The 27667-nt window shown below is 47.1% G+C and overlaps 1 protein-coding gene across 3 annotated transcripts in view; it reads right to left on the reverse strand.

Annotated features, from left to right (window-relative positions):
• RAB40C (RAB40C, member RAS oncogene family) overlaps window positions 1-27667 on the reverse strand; it is a 36957-nt gene that overhangs the window by 4365 nt on the left and 4925 nt on the right. For 2 of the 3 annotated variants that reach the window (XM_062503237.1, XM_062503236.1), the window contains 4 exons: window positions 14131-14191; window positions 11185-11245; window positions 989-1066; window positions 371-593 (listed from right to left, as the gene is read on the reverse strand). In XM_062503237.1, coding sequence (XP_062359221.1) covers window positions 371-593; window positions 989-1066; window positions 11185-11245; window positions 14131-14191 — 423 coding nt within the window. The remainder of the gene's footprint in view (window positions 1-370; window positions 594-988; window positions 1067-11184; window positions 11246-14130; window positions 14192-27667) is intronic. The other variant, XM_062503238.1, reaches the window with a different exon arrangement.

The following is a 27667-nucleotide window of genomic DNA, read 5'->3' on the forward strand; positions in this document are numbered from 1 at the left end:
GAAGACAGGCTCAGGCAAGGGCAAGGAGTGAGGTGCTTACACTTGGATTTATCCCACACAGCTGTTCGACTGAAGTACTTTCAAGCTGGAAGCTTAATTGCCTTTAGCCTCATCCAAAGTAAGTGGAAAGGCAGATGATGCCCCAGAGCACTTCAGGTCCTGGACATGCTGAGCTGCCCTCTGGAGCTGCCCATCCCTATGCCAACACAGGCAGCATCTGGCTCAGCTTCAGCTTGTGTAGCCTGAGGCATTTCTCCACATCACATGGATATAGCTCCCACCATTCCACACCTCCCACCTGGGCAGCCACAGCCCCACGGCTCCACGTGAGCCCAAACTCCCCACACGGAGCAGCATCCTGCCCACTGACCTCGGTTGGGTCTCCAGATCTTCTCCATGCCATGTCGCATGAGGACGATGCGGGACAGCTCCGTGAAGGACTCGATGACGTTGAAGTTGCACAGGGGGCTCACCTCGAAGAAGGTCATGCAGTTCTTCTCGGCGTAGGCGCGCGCCTGCTCCGTCGGCACCTGCCGCTTGAAGGCCAGGTGCAGCCTGTTCCCCACCAGGATCCGTGGGACACCTGGGGCGTGCTGCAACACGGAAGGAAGTGGAGAAACCATGGCTACACCCAGCATTCTGCTTAGCTGCAATAGCAGCCAAGGGAAAAGAAGCAGAAGGTGCTCTGTGGCCAAGGGACTGTCCAGCAGCACCTCTGTGTGGGGACAACTAATCTGTCAACTCCCAGTCCATTCATTTGAGGGAACTTTCCTGTCTTTCTTGACCATTACTGAGCCCTTTCCTACTACTCCAGATTTACACAGAGGTGGAGGGCAGACACTTATTGCTTTGCTCCACTTACGACTGCACTGTCATCATGTCCCCTCCACAGCAGAGCTGCTCCTGTCCCCACGTCAGGTAACACCTTGGGTGATACCTCCCCATGTCTCTGCTATAGATCGCTGCATGTGTTCTTCCATTCACTTACCTCATCTATTTCCTTTATCCATCGGTCTATCCCATCAAAGGACCAGCGATTAGTGATGTCATACACCAAGAGAATTCCCTGATGGAAAACAGTCAGAAGCAATCAGGAAGTTTCATAGTAGGCAATGTAAAAGGGACAGGACAACCCTGAAAGACCCCCACATTAAAAAAAAAAACAAGAAGCAAAGGACAGAACACTGCTCCAGCTGCACCATTTATGTGCTGAAAGGGCAAAGATTGAGACAACAGAGCTGTGCTAATGCAGTCCCAGGTCATTAGGGAAGGCTTTACTCCTGTTATGGTTCTGGTATCCCCCAAATAGTTTCCAAAGCTGCAGTCACTACACAAGACAAGGAACTGTCTCAGCGGCTGTATCTGGAAGAGCAAGACACACCCTTCTGTCACAAATCTGATACAAACTTGCTGAGGCAGAAACACACCTTTTTTTTCCTATCCCCTTAACACAGAACAGCTGCAGTCAGTGGTGAGGTGGCAGCAGGACAGGAAGGAACTTTCAAGCACACACCTCTTATCCAGAACCTGTGTTACTGTGAGCCCTTTGCTGACAGGGAAGAAGATGAATAATACCAATAAGCACCACAGGATCTCCACAGACAGCTCTCAGGACCAGGATCCATCCAGACTTTGCTGAAGGTGTTTCCCACTGCCACATTGGCAGAGAATGCTTTCTTCAGGTCAGAGGTATCTAGAGCATCCTCAGGTTCACATCCATTGTCCCTGAACTCCACCTGCATCCATGAATCGCTTCCCAGTCACCTCCTGAGGTGCAGCACAAGGTGCTGGCAGCAGCACAGGCATCACTCAAGGCATGAAAGACACAGAGCAGCTCTGAGGAATCTCTACCTCACCCCAAGCCGGGCTGGCAGGACCCAGGAGCATGGCCAGACTGTTGGCCACCACTCAGGCATCTCCACAGCATCTCCCAGCAAGTGAGCTTTTCTTGAATCTGAGTACTTCTGAGGACAGACACAAGGAAAGTAGGCTCTGCCTGGCCCTGCAGGCACACGAGTCAGGAGCTGCTGCTCGGTACCAGCTGGGCACAGACAACATTTATGGAATTGTCCTCAGCAGAGACTTTCTGCAACCCTCCCATTATTTTTCTGACTTCTTGTCACTCTTCTTTGCAATCAAGGACATTCCAAGTGACAACAGGCACTTCAAGCTGACTTGGCAGAATCATAGTACAAGATGCCTGGAATGGGAACTAGGGAGGAGGAGACGATCCTGTACTGAGAGGGGAGGAATCCAGCTGGGAAGGCAGCACTGAATGAAAGGGAACCTAGCAGAAGCAAGACTAAGGGCAAACCAAACCAGATCACTGAGCACCAAATTCCACAGAATCAGCCTTCCCTAAAACAGGGGTATCCTCCAGGAACAGCCATCCCTTATAGCAAAGCCCCAGCATAAGCAGAGACCTTAAATTACCAAAGGAAGGTCTCAGCTTTCAGCCCAGTCCTCCCTGTGAGAGGCCTGGATTGAGCACAGGTAAGGAGAGAGCTGAGACACCCCCAGCAGGGTCAGGGACCCTGGAGCACCCTTGTGTATCTGTGGAGTTGCTCCTTTACTCTCTGAAATGAAAGATGTGCTACACAGATGGGAAACACAAGCTACTCAGTCCTCCTAAATCCCAGTTTTACAATCCTTGCTGCTGCCAACTCCTGTGGTGAATTGAGAGGAGCCTGTGCAGAAAGCTTGTGTATGATATGCCTCAAATTTACAAAAAAATAAAAATAATTAAATGCAGAGCACACAGGAATGATAAACTGGCATCTGGGCCACAAAGGAACCTGAAATCTCATAATAAAATCACATCTGGAGCTGGCACTAGCACTGCTCCCCCCCTCCTGGAACAGCAACCGTTCCTGGAATGCACCGAGTGTGCCTCGACCTTGTCTGCCTCTCTCTCAGCTCTTTTGGAATAAGCAGCTCTCGAAGCCTGACCAATTTTATAATTTTATGACAATTCAGATTCTTCCTTGTAAAACAATTCTGACTCTTGAGCTGTACCCTCAGCCCCACTGCCCACTGCTTCCACCCCAGGCAGTCACTCTCCAGGTGAAGTTTGTTTTTTCTGTCCTCCCTGGCCCTCCAACATCTCCACATCTGCATTTTACCCCCAGAGAAAGGCTCAAATGCACAAAAATAGAAGGGCAGAGGGCACAAAAGGCAAGTCAGGTGGGCTGGCTTCATGTTTGACAGCCCAACATAAAGAGCAAGCCCTACAAAATCTGACTTTGAGGCTGTTTTTTTGACCTGAAGGTGAGTTTGCATAATGGCAGAAGCATCTGTGGGGTGGGGAAAGCATCTTCAGATTCCTTCAAGGAAAGCCTGGAGCTCCTACCTAAAGTCCATAGTTTTTTTGTAATCTAATTTCTAGGACAGTCCAAAAACTTCATAATCAAAAGAGATTGAAGTTGTTTTTGTTTTGGAGGAGAAAAGGATCAGTTTCTCCTAGATTTAGCAAAGAAAAATAAGAAGGAAATAATGATTTTCCATAATTAAAAAATCCCACAAAACCAAAGATACTGCTTCTCGAGGACCCAATCTGGAAATACCTACTAGCAGGATACATCACATTTTAATTGCACATCGAAAAAAAATACTTTGAGCTTTTTTTTTTAAATTTTCCCTCTATTTGTTTTGATTTCCAGCTTCCAAGGCTGCGTGTGAGAATTAACAAGAGTCAGGAAATAATGAAGCAAATGGTTTGATGAGCACCTTCCAAGACAAATGGCCAGCAAGATAAATAAAGTCTACTTGCTTCATTTCTGGATTGACAAGCTCCTTCAGCCAAGAGAAACAGGCCCAAAACCTAGTTTGTGATGATTATTTCTGCCGGAAATAATAATGCTTGAGGAGGAGAGAGTTTTTAAGCTTGCTGGGAGCTTCTGCCTGGATCTTATTTGAATAGGAATAAGGATAAAACTTCAGCAAAAACACACCCCTACATTCAAGGTGGAAGGTCAAGACCACGATTTCTAAATGCAAAACATGACACCTTGCCTGCCAGCAGAGCCTCCAAGCCCCACCACAGCTTCAGCACACATGTTTGGAGTGAAGATTGTCCAGGAAAGCTTCTCAAAGGTCAGAAGACACAGAGGTCAAGTTGCCTGTGACTTTCTCAATCCCCCTTCTGCCCAGGTGGGTATGGAGCCCAGCTGTGCCACAGCTCATCCAGGGGAAGAAGAAGGCTGCTCAACCCCTGGTCAGCTCCTGGTGCTGCCAGACAATCTCACTTCTGAGTAGCACTGGCATGCTGCAGACACCACGTTTCCAGAGCACACATCCCAAACCCACTCTGTCATTGCCATTTCTGCCCCAGAGAGAACAGCACTTGGCCATGCACAGGGAGGGAGCTGGCTCCATCTCTGCAGTCAGTTCCAAGTAAGATCTGTCAGGCTTTTTTTAAGTCTCCTTTGGAATAACATGCACAGAATTTTAATTTCCTCAACTCGACAAATGAACAGCTTCTCATTTGCAGCCTTACTTTTTTCTCCAAGTGCTTAGATGGTTGTTGACACCCTATTTAATCTCCACAGCTTTCAATTTTTAGTTTCACAAAACCCTTTTGTACCATTATGTACCTCAGATTCCCACAGTATGGAGTGAAAAGCTCCACGCTCAGCTTCTCAGACCAAGAAGACTTTGAGCCCAACCCTCCAACAACCCTCCAACAGCCTTCCTTCTCAGTCTGCCAGCTGCTGTGCAGGTAGAAGATGATTGGACTCATCCCCAGATCCATCTGGGGTCTTTTCACACTTGGATTTTCAGAGTTCATTCCCACTACTGGGATTGGCACAACCCTCAGCAACCAGTGACAGAAATTTTCACATGAGTGCCCTGCATAGTGAACAAGGAGCATAGACAGACCACCAGTTATTGTATCCAGCAGCAAGCACATGTGGACACTTACTCTGCCAAAACCCAAATTTGCTTCCAGCAGGAGCTCACACAAAGATCTGTCCACATGGCTGAGGTAGCAGTGGTGAGGAAATATCATCTCTGCCTGCTTGCAGCAGGTTTGGACCACGTTTACAAGCAAAAAGCCCTTAAAGGTAAGATAACATCAGCTTGCACACTGTCAGTGCAAAGCAGGCTTGTTTAAAAAGGCTTCCCAGATGCTTTAGGGGCTTCCAGCACACAAGACGCTGCTAAGAACATTTGCATAATTGCCAAGGACCACAGCCCAATGCAGGCAGGTGACAGGGTGGCCAGGAAAGTGTCACTTGATGATACTCTCTACTGATGGAAAAAAGCTGCTGCTGAGAAGGCTGAAGAGCCCCATAGAGTGAATTTTCTCTCCCATAAGATGAAATAAACCTTAAACAGACGATCCAGTGCTGACAGGAACCAGAACACTCTGTCTCCTGCCTGCTCTTTCACATCTGCATTTGATTGTGACTTTCCAGCTGGCACCTTGGACCTTGGCTCATGGGCAGTGAAATCCTGCTGCCAAACCTCTTCCCAACAGCACAGTACATCGAGGGGAGTTATTTATCACTGAGCTTTTGATAAGTATTTTGGCAGGCAGGGCAGGCTCCTCCAGCAGCTGGACAATCCTGTCCAAATGACCCAAGGCATGTGAGGTGTTTGCAGCAACAAAAAATCCATAAGGGACGGCTGAATCTACACCTGAGTCTGCTGAGCTGCCAAAAATCCACCACCTTCCTGCATACTAAGAAGTCCTGAACAGGATAAACAGCAGCTCCTCAAACCACCTGCCTAAGAAGAACTCAACAATATTCTTAATTTCTTTAGGGCTGCAGCTTTGCTGCAAGATGGGAAGCATTTTATCACACTGTCTGGGAAGAGTTTGGCAAGCCACATTTTCAGAAACAGTTTAAATCACTGGCATGTGAGGACATCAGGAATGATCCTAACACTGATTCTTCCTGGCTAGATCAGGAGGCACCAGCACAACTCTTTCTTCCCTCTGTGATCACTCTTGGAATAGTTTGCATTTGCTCACAGAAGCCAGAGCAGTCACAGCTGCTCACAACAGCCGAGATCAGTGAGTCAGCTCTGCTGAAACGACTGAGACCTTGAAGCCAAGCAGAAAATGAACAGAAGACCAAGAGCAAAAAAGACTTCTGCAGCACCTTTAAGCACACTAAATACTTTTCACTGCACCCCATATGCTGTGACAATTAACATAAAAGTCCTTCTGCAACACAGCAAGCTCCAAAGTTGGCTCTGCAGGGCACAACACTACTTAGTTTCCATCTCTCCTTCCTCCATGGCCCTGCAGTCACCATGACTGGCTGCACACTCCCCTGTCCCACCAGTGCCTGGAGGCCAGAGCTCTGCTATCCCAGACATAAATGCTCCTTTTTTGCCTCAAAAGGAGACCCTGAAGTGATGTTCTTATGACCTGCAGGCCCAGCAGACCCCAAAAGAGGAGGGGATGAAGTGGAAACTCAACACCTAGGGAAGTTAAGAGAAAAAGGAGAGGGGTCCCAGGCACACCAGCACCACAAACCTCCACCTGGAGCCCAAGAGCTCACTGTGTCCCTGATGAGATCAGATCTGCCAAGACAGGGCAGGGAGGAAGGCAAGAGACTTGTGATCCTCACAGCAAACCCTGAGGCAATCATGCTGGAAGAAGGGGCTGGTTCTTGCTTAGAGACAGCTCATCAGAGGCAGCAAGGACGTTTCACTGCGGATAATTTCAAGAGGAAAAGGTTCCTGCTGAACATCGAAGTCACATGGCTTGGGACCCAGCCCAGTGGTGTGGAGTTGAAACTGGGGAAGGCATCAAGGTACTTGAGTCCCTTCACTGGGGAGGGACCAGCCAGAAGTTCAGCCTGAGCACTGCACCAGGCTGCACCATGGGAAAAAAAAAAAACAACAAACCTCCCCTCTTGGGTCTGCTCACTGTCTGGAGACTTTTTTTTTTTTTTTTTTGAATGTTGCAACCTCTCCAGGGTCAACTTCAGAAAACTCAATTCTTAACACTACGCTTGAGAAACAATAAAGAGTGTGTGGGAAAGTCAGGCATGCTTCCCTGGCTTGGAGGCACTTCTCATACCAAGTATTCTCTTAAGCACTGGCTATTCAGACCTGGGTAAGGGCTGCCAGGTTGCTGAGCCAATTGCTCAATTGCCAGGCTGCTCTCACAGCCAAACTCTACAAGTTCTCTCTGGAACCTCATTCTTCAAGCTCCCCTTGAGCTCTTTGGTCCTCTACTAAGTGAGAACCTTCCACTAATTCTCAGCATGAAGGTGCTGAAGGCCAGTTTACACCAACCTGTTCTTGTACAAATATCACAATGAACTTCAAACAGAGCTTTTCCCATGCTGGCACCTCTCTTCTCTGCTGGATTTGCTCTTCCTGAGCTTTTAGCTTTTAGTTTAAATAAGCTGTTTCTCTTGGCTCCAAGAGGATTTTCATCAGCCTTCGTACAGCAGAAGTCTTGAAATCTGATTGGACCAAGACAGTAGAAAGGAAAGTGAACAGATGCAGCTAGGAAGTCAGTACAACACAAGCCTTGAATATGTCCTGGAGACCAGTCTTGGAGTACTGCACCCAGCTCTGGGGCCTCCAGCATGACAGGAATGTGGATGTCTTCTAACAGTCCAGGGGAGCCCATAGAGATGCTCCAAGGGCTGGAGCCCCTCTGCTCTGGAGCCAGGCTGGCAGAGCTGGGGGTGCTCACCTGGAGAAGAGAAGGCTCCAGGGACACCTCAGAGCCCCTGCCAGTGCCTAAAGGGGCTCCAGGAGAGCTGGAGAGGGACCTGGAAGAAGGGATGGAGGGACAGGAAACAGGGAATGGCTTCCCACTGCCAGAGGGCAGGGTTAGATGGGATATTGGGAAGGAATTGCTCTCTGGGAGGGTGGGGAGGTGCTGGCACAGGGTGCCCAGAGAAGCTGTGGCTGTCCCTGGATCCCTGGAAGTGTCCAGGGCCAGGATGGACAGGGCTTGGAGCAACCTGGGACAGTGGGAAGGCGTCCCTGCCCATGGCGAGGGGTGGGATGGGATGGGCTTTAAGATCCCTTCCATCCCAAACCATCCCATAATTCTAAATCAGAGAACTCAGAAGCATTTCTGTATTTCTCCACCAAGACCACATAGGTTATGATGTATTTATGCTAAGGCCATGCCAGAAGAAGTCAGCTTCTGCATACTGAAAATAAGTGGAGGTGTTGGAAGTCCATACTCGCAGTCACACACGCAGGCGTTTGTTATTCAAAACAGTCCTCTTGCTTCGGTTTACCAGAGTATAAATTTAGATACTTTCTTCTTCCACTGAAATTTGTGGTGAGTTGTTTAGGAGACACAGTATCTGTATTCCTGTTAATACAGGAATAACAGTAGAACAGCACAGGGGAGCCAACCATTTGTTGCTGCCTGGAGAAGATTGTACAAGGACTCCAGTAATTTCAAGAGGCACCTTCCCTGTGCTCATCTTCTGGGCACTTTCAGAGAGCATGGAGAGACTTCCCTTGGGAATTACCTCTCTTTCTCCTAGGCAGGCTTGCTCCTTAGGGCTGGTTTGCTGCTTTTAAGCAGTGACTGTTTGGGAAGACCCAGATTAAGGCATCACAACAGCACTTTGGAAAAGGCATTTGTTGCAAGAGCAGAAGGCAGGTTTGAGTCAAAAGTGTGAGCTGCACCTTGCTGTGCAGGTGAGCTCCATTCCCCAGCATTCAGCAGTGAATTGCTCTCCACAACTTCCTGAAAGGAGGTGGGAGTCACGTGAGAATTGGTCTCATCTCCCAGGTATCAAGTGACAGGGTGAGAAGAAACAACCTCAAATTGTGCTAGGGTAGGTTTAGATTGTGTTTTGGGGTTAATTTCTTCACTGAAAGGGTGGCCAGGCATTGGCACAGGCTGTCCAGTGCACTGGTGGAGTCACCATCCCTGGAGATGTTAAAAAAATCCACTTAGAATGCGGTGCTGAGAGACATGGCTTAGCTGGGGCCTTGACAGTGCTGGGTTACTGGATTGACTTCATGATCTTAGAGTGATTTTTCGACCTTAGTGATTCCATGATTCTATAAAACATTCCCATTAGAGGTCCCCCCTGCCTGGCTGATGAGGTTCACTGTCTCTCAGACTCAGTCCATGGGAGGGGTAAGCAGTGAGATGGATGAGGCAAACCTTGCTGATGTTCACGGGAGAGCTCCTCTAGCAACACTGATAAATACAGCTGAAGAAGGTCAAGAGCTTCACTTTGAGAAAGGAAGAGAAAATCAATCCCTTTCAAATCTATGGGCAGCAAGCTACATGACACCTTGTGGCACCCAAATGTAGTGTCCAGGGAGATACAGGCTGCAGGAATCCCATGGAGGTGCTGTGCCAGTGCCTCACAGGTCCATGCAGGTTCCAGACAGACGTGTGTCTCTCTCCCCATCCAATTTGAGTGTTCCCATCACTGCTCATTTCAGCTTTGCCCTGTGCCCCAGTTTGCCCTGTGGCAGCAGCAGGTACAAGTTCTGGCATGTGGGCCCAGGCTCTGAGGGTGCAGCCCTGCCAAGACACAGCACTTGCTCAGAGGAGCTTCTAGGTCACATCAAGGGGAGTAACCACTGTGCACAGTGGCTGCACACAGGGCTAAAAGCTCCCAGGTGGCACTCCTGGACACAGCAGCTGCTGCTTTCTATTGCCAGTTTGATCCATCTGAGCACTTGACACAGCAAGATCTTAGAAAGAGTTGACCAAAGATGAGTTCTGTGGTCACTAGAAAACCACACTGATCAGCTCTGGTCACTTCTAACTGGTGAGGGAAGCAATGTGGCCTCAAGCCCACAGATTCCACGAGGAGGTTGTGGATTCCTGATCCCTGGAAGTATTCAAGGCCAGGCTGAATGGGGCTTGGAGCACACTGGTTTAGTGGAGAGTGTCCCTGCACATGGGAGGAGGGGTGGAATGAGATGAGCCTTAAGGTCCCTTCCAATGCAAACTGTGAATATGCGATTTGGGTTCCAGATTTTTCTAAAATGTAGTAAAGGCTGAAAGAAAATGAAATGTAGAAGCTGAAAGAAACTCAGACTCAGGTCTGAGCATGTGAATGGGAAATCCTGCACTCTCTCACTGCAGAACTCTTCTTCCCTTGCACTTTTCTGCAAGTACCAGGAAATTTTCCTCTGATTCAAAGGAGCTGCCTCAAAACATCCAGACCACCAGAGATGTGCACTAATATGAATAAACAGGACACAGGGAGATCTCAACAGCACACCCCAGGTGAGGTGCTCCTGTGTCTACAGCACAAATGAATTTGCAGGAAGTCAGAGAAGGAAAACAAAATGGATTTTGCCAGTTAGCAAAGCAAAGGTCTACAGATTCAAGGAGCAAAAAGCCAAGAGTGGGAAGACCTTGAGTAAAAGTACATTTCCCAAAGGCTGGGAATCTCCCAGCATAATGGCACACTCAAGAGGATGATACACAGCCTCAGACTCCTAGTGGCTAACAGAGGAGGAATTTTCTCCAAAGTTTTCCAACTTGAAAACAATAAGGAAAATAAAGTAACTTAGGTAAATTTTATCCTGGAGGGACCCTGCCACGTTACTAAAAGGACAATAGCATAACTGTGAGAAAGCATTTTTACACAGCAATTTTCCAGAGAACCACAAGATTTTTGTGCTGTTGAGGATCTTGATGCTATTCTGGAGCAGGGTCCAAAGGAGAAACTCAAAATGTAACATTCTGGCTCATGTTTTGAGGAACTCGCATACTTTACATTCCAGATGAGCTGCTCTAGTTTCAAGTCTGCCTCAAACATGCAAGTAGGAGCCACCCCTATTTCTGGAAGTGACTGGAAAGCAACACAGACTGGAAGAACTCAATTGGGAAAGCCAGTGCCATATATAAACAAATTTTAAAACCTCAGAAAGTAGGAGCTCCCACACTAAAGCTAAGGCAGATCTAGGGTGAGAATTGCCTCATCCTCTCTAACCCAAACCTTTCAGCCCTCCTCTAGAAGTTAAGAATGAATATTGTCTGCACAGACCTATTCTGTAGGAGTTTAGCAAAGTCTGCCATTCACTCCCTTCTCTCCCACCACTTCATAAGAACAGAATCCCAGGCAACAAGACAACATTCAGTGTCTCTTGTCATCTACAGAGATCCTTTTGGTGATCAGTGCAGTCCTCTTCAGAGCTCTTTACTATGTCAGGAAAGACACAGCCTAAAGGAAAAGCAATGTGTCCCATCAAAGCCCTGAGAGCAGCACTTACCTGGGCTCCCCTGGAGTAGGATCTGAAAATGGTGCAAAATCTTCCTTGCCCTGAGGTGTCCCTAAAACATAGAAAAGTTACAGCTATGAGATATGAAGAATACTCCACACATCTCCTACTGGCCATAAATAAAATAAAATAAAATAAAAAAAAAAAATTAAAAATGAAAAAAATTAAAAATAAAAAATAATTTAAAAATAAAATAAATTAAAAAATAAAAATAAAATAAAAATAATAAATTAATAAATAAAAATTAAAAATAAATTATAAAATAGAAAAAAATAAAAAATAAAAAATTTTTAAAAATAAAAAAATTAAAAATTAGAAATAAATTAAAAATAAAATAAAATAATCAGTGTTGATCTTGTCAGATCTTCAGGACGTGCATGGTACCCAAAGTACTCTGCATGGTGGGTTCTTCTGGGGAAGAACTGGTGGGTACATCTCTTACCTTTGGGTACTGGTTGTCACCATCATGGTGCTTCCCATGGAGAAGGTACAAGCCCAAACCCTTAGGCTGCAGCACTACCTGATGATGTGTGAGGGTATAAGTCATTTTACTTCCCTGGGCAAAGGATTTTCTGACTAGCTCCTTTCAGTCCACAGAAGTTCAAAGTCAGAGCAAGTCTGCAGAGGTCTCCCAGCCATGGAGAACAGCCATGTGACCACTCACAGGAGGAGAAATTGCCTTGCACTAGGCTTCACTTATTTTTCAAACATATTAACCAAAAATAAAGGGAATTCTCCTTATACCTGATCTCCTCATCTCCTGATCCCTGACAGATCTGGTCTATATACCCTACAGAAAGCTGAGGAACAGGAGTGGGGTACAGTGATCCTAGACCACTGTGACAATAAGGGGCTTTTCAGTCACTATCATTTGTTCTTGTAATTAAAATCTTGTAATTCAGTTTGACAACATTACCAGCACCTCTCAGTGCCCTTCTGGAACAAGACACCAGAGGCCAGCACTCTGATTTAACCAGGATATACTGAAATGGGTCAGGCTAATCAGAGACACGTTATGGTGTTTCTCAAATCTATTCCCTGGGCCAGGATGAAAGATGCTTTAATGATCATTGAGAAGGCTGAGGAATCCCTCAGCCCCAGATTTGCAGCTCTAGGAAAAACATACTGACCTCACATGCAGGACACTTTTTCAGATCTAAAGCTTTGTAGGATCCTGGACAGCAATCTAACAGCCTGTGCTTACATGTCCTTCTCCCTAGACAATCAAATACTGGGTAAGTATGGTAAAAGATTACACTAAGGCATCATCAATTAGTGTTATCAGCATTTCAGTTTCTATGCTTTTCTCCAGCTCAAGAATTACAGTATAACAAGATGGTTTCAAGAGGGAAGCACTAAGTTACTACACACTTGGGGCTGAAATGTTAAAATAGGCATCTTACAAGAGAGACAAGAATGCAAGTGGCACATAAAAACACGGAGGCTAGAAGAGATAAATTAGCTGCTTCTGTTCTTTTTTGTAAGAAAAATTAGGACATTCAGCTTCAGAGAGCAGGGGTGTAATTAAACCACCAAACTGCACACTGCTACAGTCAGTCAGTGAGGCTGAGAAAATGGAGTTCATTCGTATTTAACAATTCAGACATGCTACCAATATTCCTGGTACTTGACCCAAGCATCTGTAAGGGGATATTTAACTCCATGGTTCAGGACCTGTGTCATTCCCTATCAGACCTGTGTGAAAATCAGGTGGGGACAGACTACCTATCCTTACCTATTCTGCCCTGCCCTTCCCTTCCTCTTTCATCTCCACAGACTGCTGTGTCAGCTCCTCAGCAAGTCAGACCTCAGACAAAGCTCAGCCAGGACTCTGGTGCTGACAGATAAGGTAGGGGTTACTCCTCCCATGCAGTGTTCTCCCATCTCTGTCCCAGTGTCTGGTCACTCCAGTCAGTCCTGCTCTGCAGGGGTTCACCCTATCCTGACGCTGTGACATCTGTTCACAGCTTGTTTTAATTTCCTACTTAAGGCATTGAGAAATATCCAGCTGCTGTAGGACTAAGGGCTTCACCTGTTTTATTTTTCTACTTTCCTTCTCTTGTTTCTATTTCTCATCCTTGGATTTCAGGAAAATCCAGTATTGCTTCCAAAACAATACTAGTCCCTCAGCAATCAAGAGATGTGGGAACATAAAATGATGTTACAGTTTGGTTGGAAGGGATGTTATACACCAACCAGTTCCCATCCCCTGCCATGGGCAGGGACACTTTCCACTGTCCCAGGCTGCTGCAAGCCACATCTTGCCTGGCCTTGGACACTTCCAGGGATCCAGGGACAGCCACAGCTTCTCTGGGCACCCTGTGCCAGGGCTTCACCACCCTCCCAGGGAACAATTCCTTCCCAATATCCCATTCATCCCTGCCCTCTGCCAGTGGGAAGCCATTCCCTATGTCCTGTCCCTCCTTGTCCCCAGTCCCTCTCCAGGGCTCCTGGAGCCCCTTTAGGCCCTGGCAGGGGCTCTGAGGTGTCCCTGGAGCCTTCTCTTCTCCAGGTGAGCACCCCCAGCTCTCCCAGCCTGGCTCCAGAGCAGAGGGGCTCCAGTCCTTGGAGCACCTTCATGGCCTCCTCTGAACCTGTTCTAACATATCATGTCTTTCTTGTGCCAGGAGCTCTGGACAACAGAACTGCAGGTGGGGTCTCAAGTACAGAGTAATAGTGAAAATGGTCAGTTATGACAATGACTGAATTCAGACTATTCCAGCAAAGAGCAGAATGGTGCTTGCATTACTTGACTGACAGAAAAGAATCTTATTTGCCAGAGTAACTTTCTAGTAAGAACAGCCAGAAAGTCCCACCACACATCCAGGGATGGCGCATGCTCTCCACAGCCCAGTACAGTGTCCCCCTATCCCCATGTCCCTGCTCACCTGGCCTGAGCTCCCAGGGTTTGGGTTATAAAGGCTCAGAAACACTCACCAGAGTTCTAGCTTGACCCTTCTGCCATCCAACAAGATAGTAGTGGTCTTGTAGTCAATTCCTGAAAGAAAAACAATGAGAAGCTGATCAAGCCCTGAGACCATCTTTAGAGATGCACAAGAACCTTGTTCTGCCCACATGGAATACTCACTTCATGTTTCCTAAAGGGATGTTTTCTCCTCCTTGCTCTGCTGCCTCTTTGAGGAAGGCTACAGAGATGTGACAGGAAGACATTTCTGCTCCATGGCGAAGACTGCTCTCATGGAGCTCTATCCCTCTTCCCTGAAAACACCACTAACCCCTACATTGATTCTGACTTCTTCCTTGTGGTTTTAAACTACTTAGATCTTGAGCTGTAGGAGAGGTTGGATAGGGCTTGGAGCAACATAGGTCCCTGACCATGGCACAGGAGATGGAATAAAGTGAGCTTTAGGGTTCCTTCTAACCCAAGTCACTCCAAGATTCTCTGAGATTCAGTGATTTGTAACATTATCCCATATGGCAGTGATAAATGAGACTTTTGGGGGATGAGCCACAGACAGAGACAATTTAGATACACCTCTGCTACATCAGCCTGTAGTCCCAGCATCTCTCAAACTCCACTGCCTGCAGCCAACAGGACATTTTGGGAGCTGTTACAGGAAGGCTGTCCAAAGATTGCTGTCTCTTCTTCTAAGCAGCTCTGGGGTATGGATCACAGATAAGGCAGGACACACACCCCCCTTGTGAAGGGCTGAGAAGCAGCACAGACGTATGCTTTTGCTTTTCATAGAGCTCACAACTCACTCACACAAGGAGGGTCCACTACCTTCAGATACACAATAAATTTGTTAAATCTGGGAGCCTGTCTCACAATCAGGCCAAGAAGTTAAAAAAAACCAAAACAACTCCCTTTGTAAGCACCAGTCCCAAACCACACTGAACACAGCATTCCCTGCAGCCCCAGGCACAGGGCAAGAGGCACAACTGCACCTTCCACCTCCTTCCCAAAGCCAAGGGGCACTAGAAGCCCAGGAAAAGCAGCTTCTTGGCTCTTGCTAATAAGCTTCCAGTGTAGTGAAGTTGCATAAACAAAGCATAGAGCACCATTACTGCACACCCACGGAAGCATCAACTAATTTACAGCCTTTTAATAAAGCAGAGTCGCTTCACTCTAATTACATCAACTTCAGTTTTTCTTCTTGCCAACAGATATCAAACTTTGAATCTCTATTAAAACCCCATGCTGTTGTGTTATGACCTGCATTTCCCTTTTCCTGCAAGGAGAACACTGCCCTGACAACCAAACAGACAAGTTTGTCAATAAAGCAAATGGATTTTTCTGAGTCACCCGCAGGAGTTCCCTGTTAGTGAAAAACGAATTAGATTTCAGCCTTCATAGGATGCTATAAAAAGCAATAAAGATAATTATCTTAAATTTTAACTATTTCCAGTGTTGTATCACAGAAAACAGGCAGTTTACATTTCATCTTCCTCCAGAGACAAGTGAATGATCTGTATTTATTTGCAGGCAGATATAAATCTCCCTCATCCCCAGGATGGCAGGCGTAGTGGGAGTACAGCTGCTCTGCTATCAGAAGGAAGCATCCAGACATCTCCTGCCAGTTGCTGAACTAGGATCTGATGGGCTGTTAGGGAAGGGGCTAATTAAGCTCATTGCTCTGTTTCAGATGCAAAATCCCCAGAGACTCTGCTCCCTCCCTAGGCACAAGAGCTCCAAATCACCCTCAGTGCCAGCAGTGCATGGGTGGAGCAGTTGCATGAAAGCACCACAGAGGGGGTGACAGGGACAGTTTTCACGGCATGGAGGCCACACAGTTCCAAAAATACCACTGGGGAGCAGAAACAAATCGCTTGACTGCAGCTTTTAAAAGTGAGAGAGATTCAGCTTAACTGGGGAGAGAAGGAAACTTGTTAATGGAAATGTCAAATACGCAGATGACTCCATTGTGCTCCTCGCCCACTAACTGCCCGGCCTACATCCCCAGAGGAACACAGGTTCCCTGTCCTCAAAACTCATGGCTTGGTCACCAGTGAAATGCTTTAAATAGTCAATGTTCATCTAAAAGTACACCATATACTTTAATCCAGAGTGATACCAGTCTTTGGGTGTTACATACATTGGCCCAAGGAGGTCACACACATTCCAGTTAAAAGCAAGCTGGTATCTGGTAATGGGCTGCATTCTTTAACTTGCAAACACTCAGACTGAGATTAGGACTGAATTTATAAAAGATTTTGGGAAAAACTCTGCCTACAAGCTCATTAATGAAAAACCTCTACAACTGCAATATTTTGGAGAAAATTTTAACTTTTGTTTTCCATAAATACCCAATGCATCAGGACAGCTCAAAGGCACTCCCTTGGTTTTGGTCTGTTGCTTTAGCTGGTTAGTACTCAGGGACTGCCGTTCACAAGCACGGCTCTCCCACGGCTCACTGGTGCCACAAAATCTGCATCAATTACAGATGCCCTCAAAATCATGGGACCTACCACGGTGGTGAACACCAGTAGTGGTCTTTACATTTCAGTCCCAGTAACACACAAACGTGTCCCGAGCTGCAGCCCAAGGCACGCCCCCATTTACAGCTCACAGGGAAGCCGAGTAGCCGGGCTCTCTTCCCCAGGCCCAGCCTACAGCTCAAGCTCAGCCTTGGCTCCCCCCTTGTCCCAGGTATCTGGGGACAAAGGGTCACAGCAGCCATTAGATGCCACCTCTGCACTGAGGCTGCTGGCAGCATGGCAGTGCATGGCCACTGCCATACCAGGGCTGCCCCTCTGTCTTTACATTTCAGGCAGCTCAGACACAAGTTAAGGGAAGTTTTTAGGACTTCCTTTCTGCAGGTGACAGAGGTTCCCCTTCCTGAGCATCACCTCTGCTTACAGCCAAGCGCGGCGTATTTCGGGAGGGACACTGCTCTGCCGCAGTGGCTCCGATCCCACCGCCCTGACAGGGAGGGGGCAGCCCCAGCACCGGGATGTTCCTGCAGCACACACTGCCCAGAGAAGCGGCCCTGCCCAGCCCCGAGGCATCGGCGCTGGGGGAAAAGAGAACACACTTGTTTAAAGCCTATTTTATATCAACTGATCTCTTTCTGGACCGATATTACCATGATGCAACAAAGCCAATGAGACTCAGAGAACAAGTCTGGGCTGTTCTCTCGGATTTAGCATTCAGGCCGACTCCTGTGTTATTTTTCCAGCCCTGCTTTAGACTCCTGCTTACGCTGATGCCATCCCAGCCCCTTTCCTAGAGCAGAGAGCCGACCTGGCACAGGGCACTGTGCAGAGGGATCTGCTGTACCAAGCCTGATCTTGGACACCCGATTCTCCTCCACAGAGCTGAGTTTCATGCAAGGCTCCAGGGAATCCCAAATCTTTCTTTCTTTCTTTCACCAGTTGCTATAAGTAAAACCTAAGAAAGCAAGCCGTTTTCCCACGGGAATGCACGGGATGTGTTGCAGGAAACTGATCACTTCCAAATTACTCATGCCCAGCAAAACACACTTTGAATCAGTATCGCCTGAAAACTCCGCACCCAACCTGAGCTTACTTAAAGCTTTCACTCAAAAGATGATGCTTGATGTGAATAGCAAAAGTAAAACCCCTCCAAGAGAAACAGCAACTTTTTCCCAGCACTTGATACTGCTTTGCATCAGGCTGCTCCCTTTCCCCCTGGGAATTCATGGCTTGGACACAGGTGTGTATGTCCACTTTGCCAAGCCTCTGCCCTGCATCTGCACAAGCAGCAAAAACACAAAGGAGGAGGCAGCAGCCAAGTAGGTCCATAGATGTGGAACTCACACTGGAAAAGGGAGAAACACAAGGGAGATTGTGCATTTCATGCTCTCCCTTTAAAGAGTTTGATCTCTCAAGAAAATTGCTTTAAATAGCTCAAGTGAACAAAGCTCTATAAAAATTTACTACAGAAACACGGTGGCCTCTGGGTTTTGTGCGAGTCTTTGTTTCAGAGAAGAAGACAAGTTTGCAGTTGCAGATTCACCAGGTGACTCTGCCCTAACACCTGGGTGGGGGCCAGAAGGGCACCTCCCCTTAAAAAGGCAGGTTTGAGCAAAACCTAAAAGCAGCACACACCTCTTTCCTCCTTTAGCTTTCCAAGGTGATTCCAGCTCCCGGGGTAGTGCTCCAAATCAAGTGTCCTCCTCCAGGAATGCTCTAATGATCCAAGGCCCAACTAAAAATTTCTGCACCTACACAGACATCACAAAGGTATCACCAGGACTCACCCCATGACGGGGATAAAGGGCTCATCCCACATTAACCAAGCCATCAGCAGGTTTTCCCGAGACCTTCCCCAAAAGCTAACAGCACTATCTCCAGTTTGCATTTACAGTGTCTCTAAGAACAACATAAATAATAAATTGAATAAATTATTTTTTATATATAATTTATTATAAATACGGGGCAGAAGACATTCCAGGTAATGCTCAAAAATCTCTTTCCAAAGGAAAAAAAAATAAAAATAGAAGTAGTAAAAATAAATCAATGTACTCCACTGAAACACTGATACAGTTTTAAGACAAGCTCACTTTCCTTTCTTGAGAGAGACTCCTTGTCACTTGCTGTCATTTCCAATTTCCACGAGTCAGACTGGCCCATGATAGCCACCTCGTTTCTTACATGAATGTTTCTGCTTATGGGAGCTTGGAATCTACCTTGCTGTTAGCCTACCCACAGAAAGAAAACAGTGCATGTTATTTTAACTTCATTAAAACTCAGTTCCCCCAGCTTAGACACAATACAACTTCAGCTTTTTTCCTCCTTTTAAAAATTAAATTTGGTTTTATTTATTTATAATTCAAAAGAAGATAATCAACCTGCTTGCAAAATGATACATAAGGTCAACAGGCAAAATTGGAGGTGTACAGTGATGATGAACCAAGCCTTTACTCAATGCATCATATAAATAAGAAATAAGATAAAGGAGTGGACTTTTGTTACCTGACTAATGCTGCAATTCAGTGGATTGTTCTTTTATCTACAGCATAATTACGTCAGCTGCATTCTGCCACTCTGATGGCATTTGAGCACTCAGAAGAGGGCTGGGGGTGAGCTGTGCCTGGTCTGTTGCAGCCCTACAGAAATGCTCTGCTCAACTGGGAAATTTTACAACTGGCTCAGAAGCCACCAGAAAGACTCACCACAGTGCCTCACCCAGCCAGCCTAGTGATAGACTTTGATTTGTGATTGTCATTAGTGCAGCTGAAGCCACCACATCACAAATGTCTAACTGAAAATGTTGGATTTTCCCCCAAATTCCCACAGCCTCCTCTATTTGCCCACAGGTCATCAGCTCTGTCAAGTACAGAAGGTCTAGGGCTCTTAAAAGGTCTCCCTACAGGTTTGTAGGTTTAGTGCCACACTGACCACCGGCTGCTGGGAAGAGGACTGGAACGAAAACAGAGAATACACATCAAATATTTAACTTTCTGAGATTTCACAGTGAACTTGAGTAACCAGCTGCGAAGGGCTGGTTGTGCTGCGTGGCACCGGACAGGAGCCTTGGGAGAAAGGGATGCAGAGCTCTGAGAGCAAGGGGCTGACATATTCAAAGACATGCCATGATTATAAAACAGGCCACCAAGAGTATCCAGCCAGGAATTTGTAACCCACGTTGTGACAATCCTTCCTGACTAGGCAGGGAAGAATCAAAGCCACAATCACCAGTGTGCAGCTGGGCTTAGCATGTTCTCACTGCCACAAAGGTAGATAAGCACCTAGGAACACTTTAGAGTGGCTCAGTAGACAGCAAATCCTTTATTGTGTGTTTGCAAAAGGAAAACATTAAGTATGAATCTGTGGTGAAGCTTCTCAGCAGCAAGGACTCCAGGAGCTGTGACTAAGCAGAAATGGGTAAATTTGGTTTTAAACCTTATCAACAGTTCAGACAACACTGTGGATGCCAAGAACACCATAGAAAATGCGAATTTTTGTGAGAACATAAACTATGCATGAGAGGCCTGTACCTTCTGGCCATGTTCTCCAGGAGGTGTCCCCTCCTCTGAGCCCTCTTGCAGGGCTGGCAGAGCCTGGCTGGGGGTCACTCAGGCTCTCCCTACCATGGTCCCCTGGCACACCTTTGGGGACATAGCAGCATGTTTTCTGTCAAAAAACTAGCTGTCATCTTACTGGTGCGTATGCAAGACACAAGCTGCTGAAAGATCCCTCCCTCTCCTTCCAAAGGGCCTGTGCCACCCTTCCTGCTTGACTAAAAGAGGAAAAAACAATCTGTGTTGCACACTGTGCAGTAACTGCCCCTCTGCCTGTGTAGGAACTGGAGCCCTTCTGTGCTCTGCTAAGTCCCAGCGTAAGGTCATTAGTGCAGAAGTTAATTTATCCCAAATGCCAGCAATACCTGAGAAGTGTCCAAAGGTGACTTGTTTATTCTACCAAGTCCCTGGGTGTCACAGACATCACCAGACCTTTCCAAGATGTTACTAGTCCTTTCCCAAGATGATCCATGCCTTTCCAAGTCATGACTGATGTGGCTCGGGCATAGAAAGCCTTGCCCCTGTGTGTGCAGGCACCACCTGCACACTTGATGTTGGACACCTGACTCTCCTCCACAAAGCTGGGTTTCATGCAAGGCTTCAGGGAATCTGGAGGGGCTGCCCAGATCCTCCTGAAAGCTGCAACCACTGTGGGAGGGGAGCAGCCAGTGGGCAGACACCCACATCCCTACCGAATATGAAGAAAAGGCAGAAGCAGCAGCATGCAGCTAAGTCCCATCCTCAACGAGCCCAAGAGAACAAAGGAGGGAGAACAGCTGGGAGTCACAAAATTGAGGCCAAAAGGTGAGCATAATAGCTCCAGGTCTGCTTGCAGATCATCTACACAATAAGAACATCACTCCCACTTCCAAGTTTTCAGCATGCAGAAACTTCACCCCAAAACAAAGACAATGCCCCCAGATCACCTCCACAAGCAAACCACATTCACACATGGGGCTCACAGCAGGAATCTGGACAGCATGGACATTGGCAGAGGAGCTCAGAGCAGCCCTGAAACGACACCCTCCTGGTGAGGTTATTTCAGGGTGAAACAGCCCCCCAGCCACAGGGTGTTACCCACAGGCAGAGCTTCCAGCAGAGCCTCTCCAGTGCCCAGCTTTGGGGGTGTACTGGGAGTACTACACAATGTGAGGCTCAGAGCCACAGAGCTACTCCAGGGCAGCTTTACAGCACTGTAAAGCTGTGTTGCTGCCACACAACCAGGGCCACACAAAGTCACCAGCTTCTCCACAGGCTCTCCCTCACGCCCAAGTGGGCACTGACCTACTAGGACTCATTTTCTGGCTGAACCATATTCCACAAGACAACAGTGACTACACCCCCAACACCACATTCACATTCACTGCTCCCTCTCATCACACCCCACATCCTGCACATTTTTGTTTAAAAACTGCTTGTGGTGGGGATGGTCATGAAGCGTCACCTACAGTGACTAAGGCCAATGACCAAGTTGCTCCAAGAGCAAAACACAAAGCCAATACACCTTGTAAATGTGGTTTAAAATGTCTTATTTTGGGGTTTTGTTGTTTTGGGTTTTTTTACAAGCCCACACCAGCGAGTAAAAGGACAGAATTCACCTCTCAGAATTGGCTGGTTGTGGGCAAAAGCTGAGAGAGGAAGAATTGTTGCTTTGCTTCTAGTCAAACGAGACAGATGGGCATGGAAATCACAGGTGGCCAGGAGCTGCTGAAAGCATATTCAGAGCAAACAGGTTTAACCAAATGTATTAATCCAACACCAAAACCCACTCCCAGGCAGAAGGCAGCTGCTGAGGCCAGCACCCAGGTTATGTATGCACCCACAGATGCAGTGTTGAGATTCTCCAATTTCATTATTCTCATTTAAAAACAGGACACATCTGTAAGAAGATACTACAGGTGCATTATCTTCCACCCTAGCTCCTACTATGCACTTAGAGGAGTAGTTACTGTCTCTGCCATCTGTAAGTGATACTAAATTGTTCAGAAAAAACGTGGTATGAGGGCATCAACATAACAGATGAAAAAAAGAGAATTCAAGCTATTCAAATAACAACTGATGAAGTCACTCAACCTTAAAAAGTGTGTACAGCAGCACATTAACAGCAGCAATTTAACTAGTCAGCTCAGAGCTGTGGGCCACTGGAAAAATCCGTTCCAAACAACACATGAGCTCATCCGTTTGAGTCATGCATTCAATTACCTACTCTTTAGAGAGAGAAACAAATTATCATCACCAACCACAGGGGTCAACCAAACGCAGGTGGATTCATCCCAGGTCTGTGCCTTTCATTATCACAGTTTACCTCACAGTACCACTCTTCTGTTTTGAGCAGGACAATAGAAGCTCCCCAACAGCATCACTGCAAAACATCCCAGTTCCTGCCTGCAGAGCTGGGACTGAAGGTCAGCAGGCACGTGATTTTACCCCTGCAATCCTGTCCTGCACTATAGCTGAGCTTTGGGAACAGGATCAAGAGGTCTCGTTGCCACCGGGCATGGAGGAGACCAGCACTGCTCGTGCCCTCATCCCCCTCCTGCTCACGGCAGCTCACACACAATCCACCCTCGCTGCTGGGAGGAAACAAGGGCTTCCCATCGTTTCGGTGTGCAGCAGATGAGCGGGAGCTGCTTTGGGCTGGAGGGGAGCCCCGGCTCTGCGTGCTCTGCCAGCCCCGGGGAACTGCTTCGGCGCTCGGCAGCTCTGTGAGAAATCCAACGAGCTGCTAAGCACCTCGTACTGACACACACCGAAACAGAGAGAGGGAGAACAAACGCCTTTCAATTATCTGTAGTTACCCAGATTTGTAGATTTTTCTCCTGAAAAACATACTCCATCTTCCATTCATAGACGCCTCATTTCAACTGAAAGGAATTTCCATTTAGCCTGGAAGCCTTTCACAGGAAGTCTGCTCACATCAGTTCCCAGGCATCTTCATCTCCAGTTTAGAGGGCTTGTAGGTGGAGATCTGGCAAATAATTTCTTGTTTGGTTTTGTAACCAGTCAAAAGGAAAACACTGTTTTGGAGATCTCCTAGACCAGATTTGCAGATTTCACTTGTCCACTGCCTGCTCCAAGCTCAGCAGTGTTTCAGCACCTATATGATCCTCACACAGAGGAACTCTGTTCTGGGCACACTTAAGGGGGACAATTGCATCAGAAAACGGCGTTTGAAGCCAAGAGCAAATCTGTTCCTAAAGCTCCAACAATTTCATCAGACACCCGGGAAATCCCAGAAACAGTCCAAAGTCAGTCCAGAATCAGGGATGTGAAGTGGATTTGTGCTTTAGAAGAAAATCAAGAATGATTTTATGCACAGAAGCGACAACACACAAAAGAGTTTCTTCATGCCTTGCAGTTCAGATCTCCATAAAAACTACACAGCTGCACGCATAAACAAAGGCAGCCTGTGAGGGAAATCAGAGGGCACCATAACAGTCTACACTGTTGCTGGATGACCATACAAACATCAAGATATGCTTGAAGACAAAAAAATCCCCAACACCCAAAAAAAAAAAAAATCCAAGCATTTGTCCAAAATACTTTGAATATTCTACTCTTCTACAGCTACATTTCTGTGGACATTGTGCAGGGAAATACTGCTCTGCAGCATCAGACCCTGAGGGCATCCCCACACCACACCTGGGCAGCCTGCATGGTACACGCCAGGCTCAGGTGCACACCTGCTCGGGGATCCTGCAGAGGCTGGCTTTGATCCTTGGGATCCCCATCCACACCCCACCTGGCATCTCCAGGTTTTGCCAGCAATAAAACAGCATCTCTAGACTGATGTTCCACACCCAAACACTCAGAGAGAGCTGCAGCTCTCCAGCTGGGTGTAGAGACAGGTTAAGCAGACACTTGCAGAGTTCTGGAAACAGCTACAGAAATTCCACTCCCAAGGAATTTCTCTGGCTCCTGAATTTGGTCTCGCTGCACCAACCACAGGAAAGGGCTGCTCCACCCCGGAAGCACCAGGATGGCTGCTAACAGTGGTTTCACCTTTCCATGCGCTGTTTCCAACAACAACAAATCTCCAGGGACCTGACTTACAGTTCGTAGCAGTTCTCCCTCCTTGTCCTTGAAGGATGGGCTGGCTCTGTTGGCACAGCAAGTATCTCACTACACACCTGTACGAACTCTGCTGCCTCACAGCAGCTCTCACCGGCCTGAAACCAGGTTTTCAAAGCCCAAACTGGAGCCTCCCCTCCTGACCTACAGGACAAAGATCTCACTCCAGCTACTCTGGCAGCCTCTCTGGAGCACTTTTGCTGCCACCAGGGAAAAGCCAGCATTTGACATTTTTAAAATAGAAGGTCTTGAATTTCAGCCTTTTAATACAGATGAGCCCTACAAGAATACAAGTGTGTCTCAACCCACAGAGGCATTCCACAGCAAACCCATTTGCTTGCAGGGTGAGCAGCACAGGTAAGGCCCTCAGATAAGACCTATCCTGCAGAGTTTCATCTCCTTGTGTCACAGCACAGGTCTGCAGTTTTCTGGATGGATTTTACCACCAAGTTACTCAGGCAGTTTGATAACATAAGAAAAATAACAACTCTTGGGACAGAGAGGATTTAAGATTAAATAAACGATGGGCAAAATAGGGTGAGGGGCGTTTTCTTTGTTCATTGTTTGGTTGGGGGTTTTTCCATCTAGGTGTGTCTCCAGTCCACTCAGCCTCCACTCCAGAACCATGGCTAAAAGGCCTGTTACAGGTGCTGTTACAGCTGGTTCCAAAGGAAACAAGGCAGGATAATTTCTGTGTCCAGAACTGAGCAGGGAGCAGGGGCAGTCACCAGCACAGAGAGGCAAATGGTACAGTAAAACCCCCAAATGGGTCCAGGAACTCAGCAGCTGGGCTGGAAACAAGTTAAAATCCCTTAAAAATGTAAAAAAAACCCCAACAAAACAAAAAACTCTTCATTTTACTTAAAAGGTTACCCCAAAGACGCTCAGAACCTTCTGTTAAACTGCCATTTAAGTCCAGCCTTTCAGTGTCCCCTTTCTGCCTGTCTCCTCCTTAACCACGGATGTTTGAATTGCACGAGGACTTTTGTCCCAGTTCAATGTCTGATACTGCACAGAACATAGAGGACATTAAGAATTTCAGGTATTATATTTATAGGAGAACAGGTGTCAAAGTTTTAAAGTGATCTAACAATGTCTAGAATGGGCCAATGGAAATGAAGATGAAGTAGAAAAGAGGAAGAAAATCTAAAAAGCTGTGGCTACGTAAAAATACTTTCAGCAAATAGAAGCTCTATAGGAACAAACAATCTCTGAGGAACAAATGATCTCTGAGCTGTGTTGCAACCTTACTATGTACTACAACTTTTGCAGAAGGAAACAGGCTCTTTCACAGAGGTTTCTTGCCTTGAGCCACCACCCTCTGCGCCCCAGGGTAATTTTCTTTCAGGTGAGTCTCACCTTACAGCAAAGCCTTTAGCAAAACAAAGCTGAAGGTTTTCACATTGGAGCTTCCCTCCTCCTCCAGTGCCTGCAATCACACAGGAATTGATATGACAAAATGCTCCTGTAGAGCTTCAGCTGATTGCCAGGGGACAGCGAGGGCAAAGGGAAAGAAAGTCAGATTTAACCAGCAATGTTATAAAACCACAGCTCAAAGCCTCAGGTCAGAGCATAGCCGTTCTCAAGTGCAATGGAAAGATGCTCTGCTGTTCTGAGAGAGCCAGGCTGCAGAGGAAAACATGCCTGGAAACAAAAGCTTGAGGAAGAGACTAATTTCCATGGTCTTTCCTATGCAGCTTAAATACTGAACCAACCAAAAACCCCCACACCAGGAGACGTGTGGACAATGTTGTTGTGGAATCTGGAGAGAGCAAAACCTGCCTGCTTTTTACAAACAAAAAAACCCAGAAACTTTTAATCCCAGTTATTAGAATGTTCCACCCATTTCAGCTTTGTACTGCTCAGCTCACATCACCTTTGTGCACTCAGGGCTCTGGAACACATTAACAGCCATAAAAGTACAGCTTTTATAGAGGGATTAGAGGTGCTGAGAACTCTGCAGTGCAATCCAGAACTTCACAGAGTAGCTCCCCAGCTTTATAAAACCCCAACAAAAACACAACCCTCCTCAAAAGTTCTGCACACATAACAACTTATACTGTTGTACATCTCTACTCCTGACTAGAGAGAGACACCAAACTTGACAGGCACTCCGTTTGGGGGTTGGGTTTTGGCTTGATGGAGATTCTTTTTGTTTGTTGGTTTTGTTCTGGAATTTAAGTTTAAACCACAGCTGGTTAGTCCCAAAACAAGCAGAGCTGCAGGTTCAGCACTGTATCTTTGGAACTGTTTTTCACTCAAAGGTTATGTAGTAAACATTGGAGAAATAAGAGATGCTGGAGCTGTTCCTGAGTTGCCTGCTCTGATGAGATCAGCTTTGCATCTCTGATGACAGGGAAGTGAACATCCCTGAAGGACACTGATGCAAGTGCTGGCAGACAGCAGGAATTATTGCAACAACCACTCTGCACTCTGCAAGGCATCCAAAGAGGTTTCCAGAAGCACGGCCAGCACAGTCCAGCTCAAACATTTCCTGCACATCACTTGGGCAGGCACTACAGGAACGTGATGGCTGGACTGCACTTGGAACACTTTGCCTCAATCCTCCTTGCATCAGAGTGCTAAAGCCTCAAACTAAAACATTATTCCAAAGAATACAGTCCTGCCAGAAAACAAAGAGCAGTTTCCACTGGTGTGCAGCAGCTTAAGCAGTTGGGCAGCCTGACCGGCTCGTGTCACCATTGACAGGGACAGTGCTGCTCTGGCAGAGCAGGTGGGACTGGGCCAGGTGAGGAGGAGGAGGCAGCAAAGCAGCACCAGAACCAAGGCTTCCCTCCCTGCTGATACCAAAGAGAGCCCGGACAGCGCAGCAGCACCAGAATGAGCACTCAACTGCCATCTGAAACCTGTGCTCAACATCTGCAGCTCTCATGTCTATGTCCTGAGGGTGCCACTACACCAGTGCTGGCCCTGTCTGAGGTTTTACTGAACCCGGGGTCACCTAGCAATTCTTGTCTGCTCAGGAGGGTGAGCCAGTATCAAGAGAAGTCCTGTGCTTACACGAGTTCAAGTTTAGAGCAGAGCTGCTCAGCTACACACTTTTTAAGGCTGTGAAAAGTGAACCAGTGCAGCAGGACCTCCAGCCAAATACGGCAGCACCACAGAGGCTGAGGATCAGAAGCCAGAGACCATCTTCATGGTCAGTCTTGGAAACTCAGCAGGCAAGGAGTAGCAGCACTGGGAAACATCCCTTCACATGCCCTCCATAGCAGCAAGGAGCATGACACAAAGTGTCTCTTCACTCCCTGCCCCTGTCTGCTGCTTCGGGACAGGTTATCTCCTGGCTGGCATGGAACTACCAGGGGAGTGTCTGGCTGCTCAGTGGTGCCTGAGGGGGTCAGAGGACACACTGGGAGAGGAGCTGCTGTAAAGGAAGACTTGAAAGAGACATCTTGGGGATCTCCAGATTCAGACAGCTGCACAGAAATAACCAC

Source organism: Cinclus cinclus, chromosome 16, assembly GCF_963662255.1.
Source record: "Cinclus cinclus chromosome 16, bCinCin1.1, whole genome shotgun sequence".
NCBI lineage: Eukaryota > Metazoa > Chordata > Aves > Passeriformes > Cinclidae > Cinclus > Cinclus cinclus.